Source organism: Propithecus coquereli, unplaced genomic scaffold (assembly GCF_000956105.1).
Source record: "Propithecus coquereli isolate 6110/MARCELLA unplaced genomic scaffold, Pcoq_1.0 Scaffold77, whole genome shotgun sequence".
Taxonomy (NCBI): Eukaryota; Metazoa; Chordata; class Mammalia; order Primates; family Indriidae; genus Propithecus; species Propithecus coquereli.
Genome location: NW_012153840.1, coordinates 3,551,115 through 3,574,355, shown reverse-complemented (window position 1 = coordinate 3,574,355; position 23,241 = coordinate 3,551,115). Strand labels below are relative to the sequence as shown.

General features: G+C 39.6%; 2 protein-coding genes across 2 annotated transcripts in view; both read left to right on the top strand.

Moving 5' to 3' along the window:
* The window catches only part of LOC105824874 (PR domain zinc finger protein 2-like), a 113,072-nt gene that overhangs the window by 38,817 nt on the left and 51,014 nt on the right, over positions 1-23,241 (top strand). Inside the window, 1 exon segment of the mRNA XM_012662485.1 lies at positions 5,827-5,953. Coding sequence (XP_012517939.1) covers positions 5,827-5,953 — 127 coding nt within the window.
* PRDM2 (PR domain containing 2, with ZNF domain) overlaps positions 5,939-23,241 on the top strand; it is a 36,197-nt gene continuing 18,894 nt past the window's right edge. The window contains exon 1 of the mRNA XM_012662625.1: positions 5,939-5,953. The gene's annotated coding sequence lies outside the window, so the exon portion shown is untranslated. The remainder of the gene's footprint in view (positions 5,954-23,241) is intronic.

The window sequence follows — 23,241 nt, the reverse complement described above, 5'->3', positions numbered from 1 at the left end:
ACATAGGGACTGCCTGCCTAGCAGATTTATCCAACTGTGAGAAACTATCAATAGCTATGGTGGGTCTGTGCTGAGAACACATTCTTAGTCTTCAGTATAAATGCAGCCTTGGATTAGCTTTTCTGTTCTCTACATTTTACCCAGAATAAAAATCGAACAGAACATGTTTCTTCCTTCTGCCAGATTTTTCTTCGGAGACACTAATCGTTGAAATGCAAAGAAGAAGAAAGTCATGTTCTAGGGTTGGTAGTGAGGTTACGGAGCACATTCAGAGATGTTTGTGTTGGGAAGTTGCTGCATTTCTGTAGCAAGTAAGGCCGGGTCTCTCTCCCTGGTTTTCACTGGGCACGCTGTCTAGGGCATGTTCTCCAGGAAGAAGAATCTGCACCTTATATATGGAAGTGTACTAAGGCAGAATCTTGAGCATGTAAAGGTAGATGGTGGTTGCTTTTTGTAATCGATATGTTTGCTAAAATTGCCATAAGGCAGATTTCTCTTTATTCACTTGTGTCCATTAAAAATGTCATAGACTTGGGGACAGTCCATGAAAAAAAAAATCTGCATTGAGTTGAAAACTGTGGATGAGCAAACATTTTAAGATAGTGGCCAGCTTTGCAAGTGTGTGCTGGGTTTGCTAAAGTGGTAGCAGTAGGACTTCTGGAAGTTGAGTAACTTGTAGCTGTTTAATTTTCCCTGGCTGCATTTTTCCTGACATTGTTAGCCAATTAGACTGCCCTTTACCACATTTATACCCGTGTCCTTGCTTCCAGTGCCTGCAGGAAATTTTTTTGTATGGTACTTTCTCATTTAAGACTTTAAAAACCTTGTTTTCCATTTTTGTTCTGCTGGTTGTGGTACATGCTTCCTAGTAGGTATTACTCAACAATATTACTCTACAGTAGTTACGGTTATTGCTTTACAATACTGTTATGTTGGAGTTTGAATTTGTATTCACAATTTGATAAAAGAAGAATTCATTGTTAGTGAAATTGATTTAAAGTGAGAGAGATATCTAGTTGAATCAGTGAGGTAGAATTCTGGTGGAGACAAAACGCTAGCTAGGGGTTGAATATGAGACAATCAAGGTAGTAGGAGTGATGTTCTGAAGGAGTGTGAGCCCAGGGAGATACTAGGAGACTGCAATTCCTTCCTTAGACTTCAGGTTAAAACGTGTTCATCTCTGATAGCAAATTTGCAGTGACATTGAGAAGCAAGATGGAATAGTGGTTGGGAGAGTGAACTCTGAAGCTAGACTGCCTGGTTAGATCTTGACTCACTGTGTGACCTGAGGCAAGCTGGTGTGACTTTACTAGCTGTGTAACCTTAGCCAAGCCCCCTCTCTGTGCCTGCATTCCCACATTGTAAGATACAGGTAATTGTAGTATCGACCTCATAGGGTGGTTGTGATAATTGTATGGGTGATATGGATAGAGCCCTCGCACCCAATAAGTGCTAATAGATGCTAGTGGTTATTTTTGGCAAGGCGGTATGGTTTCGTGGAAGACTCTGGAGCAGTTTGTCTTGTGAGCAGACTGTTTTGGCCTCCAGATGTGTGACGATGTGAAGTTACTTAATCTCCCTGTGTCTTAGTTTTCTCACCTATAAAAATGGAGGTAATAGAAAAACTGATTTCTGCAGTCGTTGAGAAGGTTAAACAAGCCAATATGTGTTAATATAAGGTTCTGTGAACAGTTCTTAGTCCGACGTAAGTACTTAAAGTGTTAACTAGCTACACTACTACTATTCTTTTTACCTTTGTCCAAAATAACATCGTTCTGATCTTTGCAGACCTCCGCCAATCCTGACCTTTGATATGTCTCAAGTAATGCACAAGGCCTTTCAGATTCCTTATGAATGATTACCTAACTATATTGTTCTAGATTAAGTGTTATGTGGGTTAGGCTTTGTAAATCCATCACATGTGATGTTCTCTGGGCTCTGTATTGCCTTCTCAACTTGTTATTCCACCCAGATAATTGGGAAATCTCAACACTGGTTTTGTTTGTAACAGAATTAAAAATGATTTTAAATTCTTGAAAGTTAACTATGAAGCCTACTGTCCATTCATTCATCTATTCATTAGTTTGACAGATATTTATTGAGTGTCTACTATGTACTGTGTACTCTCCTATAGCAGTGAACAAGACAGACAAGATGTCTGGTCTCCTGGAACTGTCATTTTATGGGGGAGGAGGCAGATAATAAACAAGTAAATACATAAACAAAATAATTTCAAATGATGATAAGTGCATTGAAGACAATCAAATGTGATAGAGAGTGACTAGGTTGGGAAGGCTGCTCTGTTTCTCTGTTTTCTTCTGAGAAAAGACATCGGAAACCCTTTGTCCAGGATAGGAAGGAGCCAGCCACTCAGAGATCTGTGGGAAGAACAATCCAGGAGGAGGGGCCGGGAAAAACAAAGGCCTGAAGGAGGAATAAGCTAGTTTTTGTTGTTTGTCTGTCTGTTTTTAAAGGATTAGAACAAAGGCCAGTGTGATTGGAGGGAGGAGAGGAATCTTAGGAGATGAGGCTGGAGAAGTAGGCAGTGGACAGATTAGGTGGGGCTGGGTGGTACAAGGGGAGAAGGATGATTTTTAGTCTTAAGTTCAGCTCATCTATGGGAGAGTTGAGGCTGGAATCTGACCTGTGACTTTTAAAAGATCATGCTGGGGACTGGATCGTAGGCGGTAGGAGTGGACATGCTCTGTGTGTTCTGATGATTCTGGAGTATTTCTCTCATTTTTCTAATATTCCTGACCAGGTGTTAGGAATATCAGAACCCTTGCTTCTTCCTGATTAGTTTGATAAAATTTCAAGTTTATACACACACACACACACACACACACACACACACACACACATATTTAGAGAAGAGAATATACTTGGTTTTATGAAGTCTGTCTGAATCCCCCAGAAAAGTTGGATGAGTTTAAAGTCTTTTTGTTGTTATTTTTTCTTTAACCTCAAAATATATTTAAAAAGGTTGTTTGGTCTTTTGACCTGATTTTTTTTTTTTTTTTTTTAATGTGGACTTGTATTTCCTTTGTTTAAGGGCATAGTTTTTCTTCTGAATTTGACTTAAAAATGCTAAGCAGTACAGAAGAAAAAAAAACACGGTATAGAGAAAAACAAGCCTCGATTTTAAAAGATATATTTTTTTCCTCTTCATAAGGGCCTGCTATTGGTGTAGTTGTTATAACATAAAGTTAGGACGCATACATAGCTCCATGATAGAATAACTATGTTAGCTGCTAATGATTTTGAAAGCTTTTCAGCAGCTAACAAATAGGTTCCTCTTGATCTAGTGCTTCACCAGCTCATCAGCCTTTTAAAAATTTTATATTAGATCTGTGGTACAGACAGATTCTGGCGTGTTTTCATATTGTGTGTTTTGCAACAATGAAAGAGTATCTTAGGACATGAGTGCCCTCCTAAGTAGAAGAGTTTGTGCCAGTATTGAACTTCACCAAGTTGCTAGTACAGTTAGCACTTCACCGACGACCGCAGTGGAATGAACATGGAAACTTAAGCTCTTATTCTTGGAGGTATCTTGAAAATGTCTGGTGGTGTCTTCCAGCCAGTTTTCTGGTTATGCTGTTTGGGTTGGGAATATTTTGGGAATGCATTTGTCCTTACTCTTTCCCATCTTCTTTTTTACTTTGGCTTTATTTTAAGACTTCACATATTTCTGAGAACCCTAGTCATTTCAAATATCATTGGATATCACCATTTCATAAATACGTGGCTTATCACAGAAAATAGAGAACAAACTATACATTTGGAATTTATATCATCTAGAAATAGTTTACTTTAAAATAAGCTGTTCTTTCAACAGAAACAGATTAGCTAGCTCATCAGAATGCCAAAAGGCATTTGTGATGACTATTTTAGCTCATTGTTATCTTTCATATATTAAATTTTTTGGTTTAAGTTTAACTGATTCAAGAAGGGAAATAATATATTCATTCAAATATAAGAAAATGGTAGGTTTTAGCCATCCAGGCAGGGGTTGGGGGAAGCAAAGGAAACAGTGGCTGCTGCTTTTATTTTAAAGAATTTAGAATATTTTGAAATTTGGACTATATAAACAGTGATAGTTCTACAGAGAATGAAATGAAGTAGTATTTACTCTTAAGGGCTTTATCTACACTAGAAGGTATGTTGAAGTGAGGAACTATTTTGTTTCCAAACTGACATGTTAGGTAGAATTTCCTTCCCCCCCCCCACAAAAAACAGGATCATTCTCTTACATAACCACAGTGCAACGATCAAAATCAGGAAGCTAACACCAACACATTATTGTATTAGCTAATCTGTGTACTATACTCAAATTTTGTTGGCTGTTCCCATCATATCCTTATAAGAAAACTCCCACCACATTCAGTTGTCATGTCTCATCAGTCTCCCTACATGGGTGGTACTTTAGTCTTTGTCTTTTATAACCTTTCAGTTTTGAGAACTGGCCAGTTATTTTATAGAATGTCTCAAAAGTTTACGCTTCTCTGGTTTCATCTTGATTAAATTTTGTTTGTGCATTTTGGGCAGAAATCTTCTAGAAGTGGTGCTGTGTTCTCTGTGCATCATATCAGGAGGTATATGATGTCAATTTGTCTTATTACAAAGATGCTGTTTTTCCTTTGTAATTAATAAATATTTTATGGGGAGCTATTTTGAGACTATGCAAATATTTTTTATTCTTCAAACTTTCACCTACTTTTAGCATCCATTGATGATTCTTGCCTGAATCAATGGTTACTGTGATGATTGCCAAATGGTGATTTTCTGATACCATCTTTTCTTTTTTTTGCTGATGAATTGGGATCTATTTTAAGGAAGAGCTTTCGTTTTTATTTACTCCTTCCTTCCTTTCTCATGGATTCTTATTCAGTGGGTTTTAGATGGCATTTTACTTGTATTAATATCCTTGAAACTTTTTGAACAGATGAATCATGGTGACAGAAACTAATAAGCCATTTCCCCAAATTCTGTTTAGGTGTCTAAACTTTCCAGTCAATGTGTTTTTTCTTCAGGCTCTTGTTCTAGGTGTAATCCATATGATGGTGGTATATGTACTCACTACTCCCAGTCATACAGGACTTAAGAATTTAATGATTTAGGAGCATAATACATGGGAGGTATTTCCTTCTATATTTAAAAGTTATAATGTGAAATCTTGATATTTGGTACAAAAGGCCAGGCAGTGAACTCTTTTCACAAAGCCAAGCAGGTTGGTGGCAACGCGTAGATAATGCCCTGTCCCCGGCACTGCCTCTTCTTTTAGCATTTCAGTGATATAAATAGCGGCGCATTTATAAATGTGCAGTGGCATATAGTTCTGCCTTGTTCCCATGCTTAACTTGCTCTTGGAATCTGAAACGTGCGCTGGTATTTATCTTTCAGCGCTCCGCTTTCCATGGCGCCCGATTCTTCTTAATTATGCTTTACATTTCTCATCAACTTAAATTTCGGGAGCAAAATGGTTCCATGTTTTATTTTTTCTTCTGCGTGGGTAGTCGTGAGGCTTCGAACAGCAAGATATGACGGCGCCTGGCAGTTGCGAGTTTAAACCGACCGGCTCGGGATGAGCTGCTGTCGCCGGCCTGTCTGTCCGCGCGCCTCCGCCCGCGAGGGCCTCCGCCGGTAGGGTTCCTGCGGGCGCCGGCCCGCGCCCCAAGGGTTAAGGAGCCCTTCCTGCCGGTCCGGCTGCGCGCGGCGCCGACAGCTGTTTGCCATCGGCGCCGCTCCCGCCCGCCGCCCGGCGCGCCCCACCTCCGCCAACAACCGCCCCTCTGATTGGCCCGGCGCTTGTCTCTTCTCTCCCCGCAGCCAATCGCGCCGGGCGAGGAGCTCTTGGTCTGGTACAATGGGGAAGACAACCCCGAGATAGCAGCCGCGATTGAGGAAGAGCGAGCCAGCGCCCGGAGCAAGCGGAGCTCCCCGAAGAGCCGGAAAGGTAGGAGCCCCCGGCCCGGCCCGCGCGGCCCCGGCGCCACGCCCGCCCGCCACGCTGCCCCGCCGCTCCCCGCCCGACTGCTGGGTGGGTCGCGGGCTCGGGCGACGGCGCCCGCGGCGTCTCGGTGACCTTTTCCGGACTCGGCCCGGCCGGGCCCCGGCCCCGGCCCCGCTCCCGCCCCGCGATCCCGCTCGGGCCCCGCGACGCCGCCCTCCCGCCGGCCGGCCCGGCCCCGCTGCTGAATCACGGCAGCCGCCGCCGCGCGCTCGGGCTGTTTGCTAACTTGTGACTTAGCACCTGGGCTGCGGAGAGTGCGCGGACGTCGCGCCTCGGAGTGGACGCTTCGCCCGCGGACACCCGCAGCTGCGCACGGCGGGGTTCGCAGCCTTCCGGGCTGCCGGCCGGCGTGACAGCCCCGGCGCGGCAGACCCGGGCCCGCCGCGCGCACTCGGGCACCGAGTCGGGGAGGGGGGCGAACGGACGGACGGACGGACGGACAGACAGAGGGAGAGGAGAGCAGGGAGACGGGGGCACGGAAAGCCAGGCGCGGTGGCTTCCGAAGGGTGCCAAGGGGCAGTGTGGAAGTTAAGGGAGCGTGCTGCTCTGTCGTTTTGACTCAATTCTTACAGTTTTATGATTTATGTTTTCTAACAAAAGGTAAAGTGTAGTCATACTTAAAAAGGGAGGGGATAATTTCTGGGTAGGAAAATAGTTTGGTCGGCTGTATCATTTCCAGCTGGCATACTGTCATGTTGAAGGGATTTTTTTAAATGAAGAATTTTAATGTGAATTCAGAAATCTTTCATAGAGCCCAGTTTGAATATATGCCAAGGAACAGTATGGTGGCTTCTTATTAATATAAACACATGGGTTTTTTTGCCCGACTTAGGTCTTAAGTAAATTTTTGTAGTGATCTGAATGAAGGAGTCTATCCTTTACCCAGAACATTTCAAAGTGAGTTGTGGAAGTCATACCGTAAGTAAAATCATATCATAAACTTGATTTTGGAAAATTTCAGAAAAACACTATTAAAAAATGTTGTCAAGGAGTCTGTTCTGATTTTTCAATTACATATTCTTTGTATATCACAGCATAATGGAAATACAACTAGCTCACCCAAGGGACAGTTGGTAGGCCTCTTACTGAATACAAGTTCTCTATTTATCAAAGGTGATTTAGTCACTGCTTTAGGTCATTAGACGCTTTGATCCTGAATCAGATGATGAGTCTAGAAAATTCCCAGGTCTTTTTTTTTAAACTGTTTTAACTGAGTACTGGGATTTTGTTGGTATTAGGTTTAGTGCTTAGTTGTTTGAAGATTCTTCACATAATTCAACTTGTTCCTTTATTCATTTGTAGCTAATGTTACCAGGTAAGGTGTGATTTGTAGGGCACTGGAGATTAGGAAGATGGGGTATCTTTACTGTACCATTTAAACATAACTGACTCATACCTTTAAATATATTTATAGCTTAATAGCAACCTCACCTGAAGGCTTTTCTCTGGCATACGTTGTGCATGTTTAGAACATATTTCATTACTCTTTTTAAAATTTTATCCTTTATTTTTCTATTCACTTAGTTGGGTAAAAACCTGAAAGTAAACTTTTTGTTTTATTAGTGATTCGTGAACTTACACGTCTGCATTTTTATACCTTCCTAGATTGCTTGCTGGGGTTTTATATTGAGTTAAATAATTAATATTTCTTATTATCCCATTATTATTTTTGTAACTATTCTGGCAGCACATAACCCACCAAATCCTAGGATTTAATTAAAAGACTTGCACAAAGCTTACTCTTGGAACTCAGTCTGTTTTGAACAGCTTTCTGGTAAAGAGGCCTGTTTGCTCTGTATGACCTAAAGTTTGGAGAGTTTAAATAATGAGTCAAACTTTTTTTATTTTTAAATTAAATACTTTGTGAAGGCTAATTTATAGCTTGCAAAGACCTGAAATGGAGAACTTTTTATATTAACTCAGTTCTATTTAATGTGACCTCAGACATTTAAATAATACCTTTTCAGGCAGTCATAGAGTGAATCAACATAAATTTCATTCGGAGGCAATGTTAACTTAGTATTTTTGAAAGCCAGATGTTGAAGACATACAGCTGACGGTGGATTGACAGTGGACCTGACTTCATTTTGATTATGAGACGGAAACAAAGGGCTGAATTCTTCATAGTTGTGGGCCTCGGCTCCTTTGCATGACAGCTGCTGTGCTTACAGCTGTGCATTGCATGTGGTGCCTTTCAGAATTCATCAGATCGCTGGGGGATCATAAGGCATGTTTGGGTAGTGCAAAGACCTGATTTCTTTACATACAAAGTTGTGTCGCCTTTCACCCCCTCCTCTCTCTCTTTCTCTCTCATTCATTCATTCACCTAGTGTTCATTGAGTCCCTGCAGTGTGCCAGACACCGTGCTAAGTTGTACAGCACAGTGTTGAGCAAAAAAGCAGCAGTAACTCTTCTCATGATGCCTGTCGTCTCGTGGGGGAGACATACATTAAATCAGTAAATAGTTGATCAGAGCCTAGATAGTTGGCCTGTAGTAGGCCCTCGATAAATATTCGTTGATTGGCAAACAAAGACTCACACAAACATGTAAGGAAAGAAAAGAGCACAGTGCTGGGAGAACACAGTTCATATTGTCTCTGACCATGGAGCATGCAGTTTTGCCATGGGCCAAAGATATACATTCTTCAGGCATTTTCAACTAGAATTTATTTTGGATTCAGCTTAATGTTTTACATGTCTGAGCAGCCCCTATAAAATTGAACGTGAGAAGTTCCTTGGATGGGATAGATTAAACTTCCAGGTAGAGAGGAAAGAGAGGGTTTTTAATGTCAGGTGTTCCAGGTTATTTTCATATGAACCACAGGAAGATTATAATCTATAAATAGCATAGTAAAAAGGCCAAATCTGGAAGTATTTATCATTTTCCTGATCTTTGTCCCCTATTTGATACTGTGAGAAATGAGATTGAATTTGCTTGTTAGCAATAAACAATGACTGTTGGCAAATGCTCTTACAAAACGTAGGCTATAGTAGCATAATGTGTGCCCTGCTCTCTCTTACCTACGTAAGAGCCTTACCTGAAGTTCTTTTAACCTGAAGAAACAACAATGGCTTTATACAGATGGGCTTAGTGGAAGGAATGAAAAACATGCGACTTCTGGGTATTTATCAGGTGTCTGATTTTGGGGAAGTCATGTCACCTTTCTGCAGCACAGTTTTCCTAGCATTAGGAATGGGTGTCATGATATTGATACTTGGGGGCCACCTAACCTCAGGAGGTTGTTGTCAAGAGCAAATGAGATAGAAAGAAACATGCTTTGTGAAGCTTACAAGTTCTTGGTAAGTGTAAGTGCCACCTCTCAAAATGTGGCTGACATGTTACTTACATGTTTCCTGCTAAGGAACTACTGAGTTTGTGACTCAGTCAGTATTTATGGGGCACCTGTGTAAGCTCAAAGTAAGCACCGAGTCTCTTCCCTCCTCCTCCTTTCATACATCAGAGTCTCACTCTGCTGATTCGCCCTTATTTTAGGCCTTGTTCTAACCTACTGACCACACCATTCACAGCAAATTAGGAGAGGAGTTATTTACAGCAGCAAGAAGTTTTATACCTCATAGCTGGACAGGGAAGAAGAAAGAACATTTATAACCAAATCAGTAATAAACTATAAAGAGCATAATTCCTTAAAGTCAGTTAATAGCTTCAGATCCTCTTTTATAAACCTTAAATAGTGCCTGAAAATATCAACTCAATAAATAAGTGTTTATCTAGGTGACTTTTAGAATTGTTAAATTATAATCAGCTCGACAAGGAAATATTTCATCTGTCTCTACAATCAGAATTGTTCAAATACAACACCTTGGTACTGTGAAGAACACTCAAGGTTTTTGAAATTATATGTATTGGAAAATTTTCCCTAAAGATGCTAAATAACTGTTGCCTTTAGAAACTTACATTCAATATAGGGAAGTAAGAGATCCATATCCAAAGATAACTCAGTCTAAGGTAGTTTAAAAAAAAAAAGGTGCTAAATGAATGGTGTAAGGTAGTAAGGACTGTGCACTCATGGAAGGGCAAAGGAACTCGGGGCTGGGCTGGCCAGGGAGGCTTTATGTGGAAAGGGTGGAGTGTGAGGGCATTGCAAAACCTAGGAGGGGCAGGGAGGGCATTCAGAGGGGCTTTGGGGGCTGTGAGCAGGTCAGAGAAGTTGTAACGTGTGGATGGTCGCCGTCATTTGACAAGTATTCGTTGAGTCTGTGTCAGGCAGTATTGTAGGTGCTGGAGGCTGGAGTTCAGAGAACTAAAATGACAAAGGTCCTTGTTATCATGGAATCAGCATTCTGGGATTTTTTTTTTTTTTTTTTTTTTAAGAGACAGGGTCTGACTCAGTTGCCCAGGCTGGAGTGCAGTGTTGGGATCATAGCTCACTGCAGCCTCGGACTTCTGGGCTCAAGTGATCCTCCTGCCTCAGCCTCCTGAATAGCTGGGACTACTGCCGCAGCTCAGCTAATTTAAAAAAAATTTTTTTTGGTAGAGACAGGGTCTTGCTATGTTGCTCAGGTTGGTCTCGAACACCTGGCCTTAAGTGATCCTCCCAAAATGCTGGAATTACAGGCATGAGCTGCCTTGCCCGGCCTGAAATTGACATTCTGGAGAGTGGGCACTACAGGCCAGCAGATGAACTAGGCAAGCCTCATGATGTCAGTAAACTGTTTTGTGATGTAGGTGGGTGGTCAGGGATGGCCTTTCTGAGGCTGTGATGTAAATAACATAGGAAGTTCTAGAGGCTGAGGGCTCCAAGAAGAGGGACGCAGTTCTGTTAGCAGTTTTACTCCTAAAACTGTAGAAACCCACATGAGTAATTTTGGATTATGAAACTCAGTTCTGCCAATGGCCATATTGGCCCCTTTTCCACCAGACACTGCACTAAGTGCCTGGGTTGGTAGGGGAGATCTGAGAGATGACTATAGCAGACACTAGAGAGCTTCTCGTCTGTTTCAGTGCAGGCAGGTATAGGTCAGACTCCATGGTGTTCTGGTTGATGTGGAAAAGTAGGGAACAGACGCTTTCCGACACTGGGTAACTTCTCTAAGATCACTCTGCCGGTGAGTGGCATAGTCGGAGCTTGAACTAGGTATTCCTTGCCTTTTCCCTACATAATATGCTCTTTTTGTCCACGTCTGTATGTAGTGGGCAACAGCAGAAGTCACAACACTGGTTCTGTTTAAAGTTAAAATTAAAGAATACACTTAATAAAAGCAGAGAACTGATGGGTTTCTGTGAAGTTTGATCTCCTTACCTTTCCTAGCAGCCAACAGCTCTGTTTTAGGCTCCTTAGCCAAAGCTGAATGGCAGAGACCTGGCTGTGGTGTCTGAGGATGATGGTAGAAGGGCCCTGTACCTATTGGGTGGCTGGTGGGTGGGTCCTGCACCCATTGACTTACAGGGCACTCACCCATGGTTCCTGTTTGCAGGTGCTGGAGTAGGGTGTAGTGCATTTTGGAGGTGGTGGTATTCTTGTGTCTTGCTTTATGCTTGCCAGCTTGTCACATTGGAGTGAAGTGAGCTATTTCCTGGTTGGTCATCTTGGAAAGAGGCCTGTCGCTCTGTAGCTCTCTGGCTGCCTCCTTGCTGTGGGATGCCTTTGCTGAGCGTCCGGCGTCCTGTCTGGTAGTTGCTTGACAGGTTGATTTCTCTGCTGCTGTTGTGGTGGTTTGTTTTTAAAAGCTCAGTACAGTTTTAATTAATATTTTTCAACCATAGGAGTTAGGGAATTTTTTTGATTTCTAATTCTGCTGCTGTTACTGAATTGCTCCAAATTTAGGTAAAAATGTTGGTCAGTATTTTTGTTTTGTGCCTTTGGTTCTTGCTTATTTCTAACCTTGTTTACAAGAAAATTATGTGGATTAACTAAAAGTTTTCAAAGCATTTTGTAAGTTTTTCAACTGTATTTTAGTGGGTGAATTGGTAAAAATCCCGATATGCCACATTTAAAAATGTTTAAAATACATGTTTAAATGTGTTAAAATGTTTAAAAATGTTTCAGACACATAATTGAGTATATTAGGAATTATGCTGTGCTCTGTCTATTCTTAGGTTATTAATTCTGGTTCTTGGGTCCATATGTAAATTGGAAGGCGAGACTTGCCTCATACAGAAAAAAGGTTTGATTATGATTAAGTTTTATAAAGGGTAAAAAAAAAAGTTAAGACCCATATTATAGTGAGTTCAAAATAGTTTGATTTTTACAAATCCGTTTGTAATTTGGAAGTAAAAAAAACCAATTTTCTATGCTTTCCTCAGATATGAGCACTAGATTATTTTCTCATATTATGGATTTTTTATTGTTTTTTAAATTCCTGCAGTGTTTCCTTTTCCTAGGTAGTTTCATGTCCCAGTTTACAAATGGCTGTTACAACATTCGAATTTACTGTTTGTAGGAACATTACATAGAGGAGGGTATAGTTTTATATTTCAAGTTTCCTTTAAAGAACTGAGGAATTGGATAGATAGCTCAAGAACATCGTTATGGAGGTTAAAAATTAATAGACATTTCTTTCAGTTAAAGGTTGTATGGAGAACTGAAAGTTGCAATTTCAGACAGACTGGCATGGTACTCTTTTGGCATTCAGATTACCTGTTTATATTTTGTATGCTGCCAAGTACAGTTCTAAAGTTTGGTTGTGTTAATGTTAATAATTTGGTTGAAATAGTTTAGGGGAGCTGAATGACATGGAGAAGCAAGAGTTATTTGAAAATACTATTGTTTGTCTAAGTGAAAAAGATAAATACTGAAAGTTTTTCTTTTTGCCACGCAGATTAAACCAGTTTCATACATTACAAGAGTCCTTGATTGAATTCATTTATTACGATGTATTTTGTGTGGACATAGCTCATGATTTGACATTTATTTTCACATGTCATTGTGTGATGAATCACTGCTTTATTGATGGTGACGATGATGGCAGTTACTCTTGTTTCTAGCATTGTGTTTGGTGCTCCATATATACCATTGCCAATCCTCTCATAACCCTGCAAAGTAGGAATCATTATCCTCATTGGTAGAAGAGGAAACCGGTGCTCAGAGGGGTTATGTATATGCTTTGCCCAAGTTCACCCAGGCACTAAATTAGTGGCTCTGTCTTGCTTAAATCCAGTTTTTGTTGGTAATGTTTCTAAGTAGGACATTTATACTGTATAAGTAGTAGTGTTTTATTGGCTTTAGTAATTAGCTAGGGTGAATATTCACTACTTACCATAGAAATGCCCACTTTAATCCTAAATACTAAGACAGTGATTAAGTGAAGTCTTAGTTGTAGTGAAGCTAAGTTATGGTGAGAACTGATGGCTTCAGTTATTTTTGCTTTGTGGGTTTATGGATTATATAGATATTGTATTCCTTTGAGCATTCCACATAACCAGTTTTTAAAATCACAGATTACATTTTTACCCTCTGCTAGCTGTTTTCTAGTGTTTTTTTAAACAACATATTCGTCGGTTTGGGCTTTTTATGAATATTTTCATTCTCTTAGGTTTTATATTATTTTGGCATCAGTTTTAAAACCACAAGAACAGAGCAAGACATTGTTTTTGCCCAACTCCCTTTGCAATGCTGAGAGGATCGAGTCTAGGATTGTGGAGCTCTTTCATTTTGTTTTATTGATGAGTTCAAGAAGCCAGTGATGTTCAACTTCCTTCTCTGCAGGAGGAGGTTTTTTGTTAAGACTGGCGTAACAGTCTGGCTGTTCCACTGATAACATTAGCTTAAGAAAACTTTAAAATTTATATTTTATGGGTCATGAATAAGCTTTTTATTAATATATACTCTAAAAATTACATCTAAGAACTGATTATAATTGCACTTCTGATTTGTTTGTGGATATAATTGAGTTAAATCATCTTTGTTAGTTTCTTTCACTATCTTAGAATGTGATACCAAAAATAGAGATTTTGTTTGTTTCTTGTTTGCTCTACAAAGTGTTTGTGGGGGGTAGCTTTTTATATTTTACTTTTACCTTTAAGAGGAACACACTTGAAACTATTTAAAGTAGTACTTTCTTAAGAGGTTTTGTTTGCTGATAAAGCTTTCCTATTCTAGCTGCTTGACTCACGCCAGAGGAGAGGCATGAAAGGAGACCAGAAGGTGAAGAGAGTTGCCCTAACCTGTCGAGTGCACTCTTGAATTTTCCTAATGAGGGGCAGAGGTTGATTTCTTCATTGTCTTTATCCTACAATAGTTTCTTGAATGTGTATTGTGTGTGATACAAAATTTTAAAAGCTTCTCGAATTTATAACAAAATGTAATGTGGCTTTTTGTACCTGGAACTTTTACTAAGAGTACTCTACTTTGTTGTTCCTTAAAGATTTAGTAAGTAGTCAACATCCCAACCCTAACCTCCGGACACACACTGTAGGCCAGGCAGCACTGCAGCTTAGTAATCTGTGCTTTCATTTTTCAATTTTTAAAATATTTTCCTTTCTGTTCTACCCTTTTCTCTAATAATTAGGAGGTAACTTTGTTTAAAAGGTTAAAACAAGAAGAAAAAGTCCTAAGGATTATGGATAAGAGACTAGAAAACCCTCGGTGTTCTGAAGCATTTATTGTAGCTATTTCCCATTCCTATTGCTGTGGTCATGATCCTGAAATTTAAAAATACATTTTAATGGAAGTTTTAATAATCTGGCAAATGCGTAGCTACTTTAAATGTTACATGTATAAGTACATTACATTTATTTTTAATATACAAAGAATATTTGAATAATTTCAGAGGTAAGAGATTTATTCTAATGTTAAAATAATATTATGTGTGTGGTATATAAAAATACTTGTTTCTAAAATAAGATTATGACATCTAAAGTACTAATTTGATACTTTCAGAACTTTGAATTTTTATGTTATTCGTTTAATCAATATCTGAATGACCAAAGCTTAATTTCATTCTTAATGAATTAGCTGTGTTACCAAAGCAAAATGTGTAGTTAATTGCAAAGGATTGTCTTTGCTTTGGTTAAAAGTAAAAGCAATTAATGTAGTGCTATTCAGGCTAAAAATCCCCCCTCCTTTTTTCTGTTAAAGCTACAGTGGTAAATAATCTATTTTTCTCGTATTTATAGTTCTGCTTCTTGGTGCGGTCTTTCGTAGATTTCCTGAGCCACCACATGCCACAAAAATGAAGGCAAACTGGTTTGTTCACCCATGTTTAGAACCCCCAAATGGAATTATGTGCAATGTTTGAAGTTACAATACAGTTTGGAATGGGTAACAATGCAGTTGCTGGGCCTTTCGTTATTCTCTTTACTGTTTGTCTTCTCAGGTTCAGTTTTCATTCTTTTGCCAATTTGAGATGTAGAATATGCCTTTCTAGTTCTGTTGTTCGTATTTTGTCTTTAACATATGGTATTATCAGAGCCTGTTTCTCATGGAATAAAGCAACTTCTGGACTTAGCAGAATGTCCGAGGTGCTGTGAGGAGTGAGGATTTTGCTGCGCTCCACCTCCTGCTTTGGCACCTTCTCTGCGAGGATGTTAATGTTGGCCCTGTGAAGTCCTAGGTCTTCTCTTCCTTGTAGCAGGTTTATGCTGAGGCCAGCACCATAGTGATAATAGTTGCAATTCTGATTTTTTATGTGTGGAACAGTCTCTACACATGATGGAGTGTAATTTTGGATTAACACTAGTGTTGAAATTAGTCTCCCTCTCACTGGCATCTAAAAGAATAAATAAAAAGTATCAGTAATAAATGAAAAGGAGTATCATACTATCAGTATTCTCAATCTTGGATTTTTGAAGAACAAAGGACTTAAGATCCCAAATCTACTTGTTTTCAGGAATTTTGTCAGTTGCTAAATGTATTATCAGAGAGAGCATTTTTTCTTTGTTAGGTGGGTCATAGGAGTGTTTGATAACAAGATCAAATTTGAATATTAAGCTTAATATCTATTTGCAGTTATGATTCTGTCATTATAAATTGAGGAATTCACGATAGAAAATAATGTAAATTACTGTCTGTATGCCAAGATAAATTCATGATTGCAGTAAAGTATAGAAAATATGAAATAAAAAGTGACTTATTTCTGACTCTCTTAAGTTTTAAAGAGACAGAGTCCTACAAATTTCTTGGTTAATGGTCAAAAGGTACGTGAATTGGTGAACTTTGTTTTCATAGTGAACAATTGTTGTGCTCCCATCCTTCCCTCCCTTCAATTTCTATGCTAAGCCACACCAAAAAAAAAAAAAAAAAAAATCTGTCTAAAGAATTCATTAGTGGAAATACACTGCTTGGGGGCTTTACTGTTGCTTCTGCATAAAATATAAATTGATCAGTGCTTTGAAAATCGATAACTTGTTTTAAATGAACCTGAAATGTCTATTTCTGTTGGGTGGAAGGGAGAAGGGAAAGATTGCTGACCCAGCTATACCTCGAGTATTAGGAGATGCATAGTATGTGGAATTTATTAGGGTGTGCTAGAACATATCCTTGGAATTAAGAGGCCAGATTCAAATCCCAGCTCCACCAGTTTAGTAGCATCATGACTTTGGATGGGTTACTCTGCATACTTTGATCTTTAGTTTACCTGTCCATAAAATGGGGATAAAGACCTACTCTGCAGGGTTGCTGTGAACATTAAGTGAGAGCCTTGTAGGAACACTCCTGGCACACCAACTTTTGGTTCATCCCATTGTAATGGGTGGGCACTGGTAAAATTCATTCTGTGGTGACTCTGCCATCATTTGGCTTATGAGTACACTTCTAAAAAATGAACAGTTTCAATATCTTCTAACATGTTCTTTTAAAATCCATATGTTTTACTTTGATGACATGAAATGAATTAAGTGGATTTCAAATTAGGTAAGAGTAAAGGGCTTCTTTGGATCTGCAACTAGATGTGTACGTCATGGCACTAAGGAATTCCTCGTATGCAAGAGACCTGTTTCTTACTTAAAAGCTGTCTCCTTTCACTGTTACCCAAACTAGGACGCCTGTGGTCACATAGGCTGGTGGATTTAGATGACGCTTGGAATTTGGTTTGTTGCACATGCCTGGGCAGAAGTCAGCACTCCTCACTATTTGCTTCCCAAATGAAGGGTTTACTGTTTTCTCCCTGCCATTCTGTCTTACTGTTGTGTGGTCCAAACCACTCATGACTTTATTGTTACAACCAGATTTTATGCTGGTGACATTGTGGATGAGCTTTTCTTACATTTTCTTAGATATTAAATTTTCAGACAGTAACTGCGGGAGCAACTTCAGGGTTGTATATGACAGATTTCTTTACAGTCTTTCTGGATGTGAAAACAAGAAAAAAATGTGAAAGAACCGTTTTCTTGGGAGAAGCTACTAATTAAGTTGATGATATCAGTGTTAAGGAAACAAATGTACCGATTATCTGTGCAGTTTCTTTATTGAGCATTCTGAGGAGATGGGTTCTTTTTCAGGGATCACACAAGTACGTTCCTTCTGTTGATACACAGTGCTTGTATGAACTCACAACTTGATTTTGTAGTAACACAGGAGACCACTGAGCCCCCAGCGTTGTCTGCCAAATGTTGTGTTTATATCAGTTTGTGACTGGGGAGATGGGCCTTAGGTGTTAACCTGATCCTCAGAGGGGTCTAAAGTTTCATCCCCAAAAGATTAAGAACTGCTAAAGTAGACCAGTATGTTTTATTTTCAAAATTGAGTGTACGTTAGAAGCAAAAAATAGGTTACAGACTTAAAAATGAAATATACTCACAGCTTACACTGTTAGAACTGCTAATGTATATTGACGGGGACTTTAGTGAGTGTTTGACTGGATTCTTTTTTTTCTCAGTTAAACGTCTGTCCTTATTGGACTAGTACATTTCCATAATTGTATCTGGGTGGGATTCTGTGAATCAATGTAGAACAAATGAACAAAACAAATGGCTGAATTAGGAATTGTTAGTGGAAGCAGAATGTCATTGTCTTCATGAGAAGGAACATATGCTGACAATTTAGACTTGTAGGCATGGGGTTTCTGTAATTTGTTTAGTAGAATCTGTGGATACTCCTTAACATTGATTCCATTTATTGAGTCTGTGCCAGGCACTGTGCAGCATTGTGTATGTGCGTTATCTCATTTACTCCTCCTTGACGACAGCATCAGGTCGTTATTACCCGTCTGAATCATCGTTTGTTCCCATCTGCTTTGAACAGGATTATTTCTCATTAATCAAATCTTGCCCCTAGGGCTGTGCAGTACAGTTTCATGCTATCTCACTTTTGTGGTTTCTGTTGTTTGAGAACCAAACTTATCTTGAGGACCTACTTTATTCAGAGTGCTGCCACAACATGGGGACAGGGGATGAGAACCCAGATCAGTGTCTCACCTCAGTTGGGGTCAGCTCTTTGCATGGAGGATGTGTGACCTTGGGGACATAGTAACCTTCCAGGAGCAGGTGAAATGAGTGCCTGGATTGCAAGTGAGACCATTTCCACCAGCCTCAGGCACTGGTCTAGGAAGTGCTCATGTTTCAAGTCCTAGTCCTCTGCGTGCCTTCCTCTGGGGATTCATTTGTTCCCTGTGGGCATTATTTTAGTCCTATATTGGCAAAAGATAGAAAAAACATCCACTAAAGGACAATATGGGATAATCCTCGGAGACCAGCACTAAGATTGAGTGTTTCTAAAAGGTTCCGTTCTCAGTGCTGGAGTGGGAATGCTGGGGCCCACAGCTTGTCACTCATTGGGCTTCCTTGCTCTACCGGGGTCACTCGATGGCCGTTTATGTCGTCATCCCTCTCTGTCTCCATTCTCCTTTCCTCTATCTCCTTGCCTCCCCTCGCTTCTTTTTATTTTTAATGAAATAATGGATTCTCTGGGACATCTTTTCCACTCAAAATTTGCTTCTTGTTAACATTAGTAGGGCCTTTCTGCAGAGGTGCTTGCTTTTTACAGAGTTAAACAGACATGACTTTAATTTTAAATTCCTTCATGGCAGACATCTTTGTAATAATATATTTGTAGCTCTTCGCAGTGTTGTGTAGCTAATAAACACCCAAGAAAAATTACCAGAATACCTCTTTATTTTACCATGATTCCAGAAACTTTACAAAGTATTAGAGATTTTTTTTTAAATCTATCAAGAATAATGATCTCGGGTTAAATTTGACTAGTCTGATATAAGCTAGCGCATCTGAGAATGAGATATATTGTTGAATAGTCTAGTAGAATTTTGTGTTTTAGGTGGAGATCTATTAGGAAAAAATCTGGTATTGAATTTAAATGTAATTTATGATTTTAAAAATAAGTACATTATGGGAAGAATATGTTTCAGTTTCATCTCTGCATCTTGAATCTGAAAGACAGCCTTGGCAGTTTTGGGTTTATCAGACTGGGCGAATTTGTGCCAGCCCGTGTGCATGCAGAAGCCCCAAGAAGTCCATGACCTTTTCCCTTGAAGTGCTAGTGTGTCAGTCTGTAAGTGCTGACCAGGGGCACAGCTACAGGCAAGGAGGCAGCTGGGGGACAAGTTGAGACCTTCTGCAGAGGTGGGATCAGATCAATGAGCAGTAGTGATACAGAGTCTAAAAAACCATTCGGGAATAAAAGTGCCTCATTTCGTGGTGAGGGCCAAGTGAGTAGGGAATTTAATATCTCTGTAAATGCTTTTGTTTTTCTAAATCTCTGCCAAAATGTAGCATATTCAAATGCTATTGCCTAATCTTTGCATTTTTAGGCGAAGCAGAATAAAAGCTAATGAAGAATATTCTCATGATTATCATAATCGACTGCCAAGACATTGACCCTCAGGTTAATACTGGTAGGCACTCAGCATGACTGTTTAAATTAGATATTTGATTTAAATAATGATGGTATAATAACAAAGTGCAGTGAAACAAGAAAAAGAATGAGGTGTGTGGCTGTTTGAAAGGAGGAGACAAATTAATTTTTTGTTGGAAATAATGCGATGCATAGAGAAAGACTGGAAGGATGTATACCAAAAGATCAGCAGTGGTAATGTGAATGCTTAAGCAGTTCTGGCTATTTAATAATTTCTGTTATGAATATTTTTAATCCCTTTTAAATCTTTATAACTGTGTCCATTGTGAATTTCATGTTTCTGGGGATAGTGCTTTTATTTTCTTGAACAGTTTTACTGGAGGGTAGAGGTAGGAGATAGAGAACAGAGAAACACTTCAGAATACTTTTTGCTGTGCAAGCACAGTAGAAAGTAGAAACCTTTTCCAAATTGTACTGTTACTTAATTTCATATGTTAATCTCAACCAACAGAAACATTTTCACTTATCTCATTAATTTTGTTAATGTAGGCATTTCTTTTTTAAAAATTTTTTTTGGGTGATATGATGTAGCCAAGTGTTCATTTTGAAAATATAATCAGACAGGGAAAAACATCATGTCCTCACCAATAATTCTCATCATGGGGCCACCTGCCAAAATCTTAATGTCTGTCCTCTTGGTTACCCTTAAGTTTACGTATGTGGCTACATCGTGGCCTGATTTTATTAATTAGTGGTATGGTTTGACCACTGTTCCTGTGGGCATTTATTTCTGTAAGCAAATGTGAAGAATGAGTTTTTAGTGTTTTTAGTTGTATCTTGTCTCAGATTTATGTCTAGATTTTTACTTTGTAAAAGTATTTTTAAACTAAATTTTGTAGTTAATTCATTAGGATATAGTATTATAAAATTTACCAGGGGCTTTGAAAGAAGAAAAAATGACTTTTCTTTTAGTTGAGAGTAACCAATTTTCGAGGGTGTGGCCGTCCCCTGTGTTTTCAGGGTTGCCAGGCACTTGGAACACCTCCTCTGCAGCAGCTCCCAGTCCCGATTGTTTGGCTGCGGGGGACTGAGACCTGAACTTGGATTAAATTCTCTACTTTGTAGTTGTCTCTTCACCTCTTCACCTGGGTTTTCAGATTTTAGGTGCATATTTTTCCTCTATTAAAAAAAGCTACTGAAAAACCATGAGAAGAAACCTAGAAATTAAAGTAATTATAAAATAGAACAGGCTAACTTCTTAAGTGTCAGAGGTATTTTATTAGTCTCTAATATCACTTTGTTCATGCCACAAGACTTTTTGAGGTTCTAAAGAGTGTAAGGAAAACCCAGTGTTTTCTGAATTTGAAGTTGCTAAAGTTTATTTGGCAAGCCTTTTCTAGGATTTGGAATTATCCAGTCAAAGCCATTAAAAGCCTTTTTTAGACAAATTAAAAGCTTGAACTCCCTTCTGATGTGATCTTTGCTGTTCTCCCATCAGCCTGACATTTGGAAGAGTTAGGAGAGCCTATAGCTTCCACAGCTGCGAAGCCTGTGTGACAGCCCCCCTGGCGGGAAGCAAGCATTTCAAGAATTTATACTGTGATCTGCAGAACTGCAAAATCCAGAACTTTTCCATTGTTTCTGTTGGAAGCAAAGCCTAGAGTCCTGTTTTAATACCATGAGCAACTTAAAACCAGAAAGGTTTTATTTTTATAATTTGCCTCCAGGATTGCAGGTACTTCTGGGGTGGGTTTAACTGCAGAAAAAGATTTGAAATTTTGCCAAAGTAGCTTAACAGAATTTTTTACTATCAGGTAAATTTCAGTTATTTTAAGTGAGAAAGAAATCTATAGAAAATGTTCCTTTTATACAAACCAACTGTCACAGCATCTTGCTACTTCAAACCCCATTGTCCCATGGGGCTTGTTTTGCCAGTGATCTCACCTTGACCGGTTGGAACAGCGCCTTGTGATCCTCTGATAACCACACCCCTGTGTGTGGCACTGCTGACCTTTCAGGAAGCCTCTCTGGCCACCTTCTGAGGCACTGGCCTCCCATCAGTCCTGCTGTCCACGTTTCCCGATTCTCTTTATCAGTGACTTTTGATGACTTCCAGGGCACCCAAGTCATTCTCTTCTTATTTTAAAGCATACTTTAAGGATATTGAAATGACTTGTTCATTTATTGTTGAAAAACTTAGTTTTACATATCTGTTTCCAGCTTCTCTCCTCCTCTCCATCATCACACCAACTGTAGGATGTCAAACTACTGCCAGATATACAGCAGTGCTGAGGTCTAACTCCAGCTGCCCTTTACCACCTTGCACTAGTACCATCATCTAGCCATTGTGTAAGAGGACAGCTTTGCTGTTACCCATTCATTGCCTTCCTTACCACACGATCTAGGACAGATTTTAGTTTTTTAAAATCTTACAAAGAAGTTATTTAACATGTACTTTATACTTTCCTCACAGTTAAGCCTTTTTATCTTGCTTTTGGAACTCTAAGTTATCTCTAAACCAAAAATGTATCCTGAGTGCCAGTGCCACAGCTGGCCTGCTGTCCCAAAAAGGTACCTTTGCCTTTCAAAAATTTGGAAAGATGTATAATGCATTTGTATCCTATACTTTTCGCACACTTGCCTGAGATGCAGATGACTAAGCTGACCCTCAAGGCTCCTCCTGTGCCAGAGTCCTCTGGTTCTTCTCTCTCAGCTTTGAGTGTAGTTGGTTCATCTCACTATTTCACATCTGTTCTGTTCTCCAAGTTCTGTGCCCTCAGCTGTGTACTTTTGTCAAAGCCTTTCTTCACTCTAGTGTGAAAGCATGGCTCCAGTCTTCAGATTTCTCTCTCACTTAGGGTAAGGAAGAAGAGGAAGACTGCAAAAGGGCTAGATCCTAGATCCTAATGTCATAAGGCAGGTAGAGGAATTCTAAGAATGAAGGAAACATCAAAGTGTCAAATGCGAAGGAGAAACTTGGGGCAGATCAAGCCTGAAGAAACGCTGGACTTTGTAATTGTGAGATCATTGCTAACCATGACAAAGTCAGCCCCATTGGAGTAGAGAGGATGAAAGTTTAGTTGCAGGGATGAAGGGCTGAGGAAATGGCGACAGCAGGCACAAACTGCCCTCCAGTAAGTTGGTGTTGATCTTGTTCAGGGTAGCTCCTGTCCTTGGTGACCTTCCGTGATATAGTTGTACAGCTCTCCCAGATGGAGGCTCCACTGATTTGGAGTCAACTGTGGATCTGAGTAAGATGGTGAGCTCCCCAAATGAAGATCAGATGACCCTGCCTTCTGTGCACTGATGTTTAATTCTGATTTTATACTTCAGAGTTGGATAGCTCCCCAGTGAGGAGGCAGCACATGTGGAGTTACATATAGTTCTAAATTTAATTTTTAAATTGCCAAATGCGTGAGCCTTCAGTCTTGTGATGAATTTTTAGTGTAAGTTTAGCAAGCCTTCTAGAATTTTGCATTCTCTCTGCTGCCTGAACATTTTTAAGTGAGACGTTATTCTCTAGAA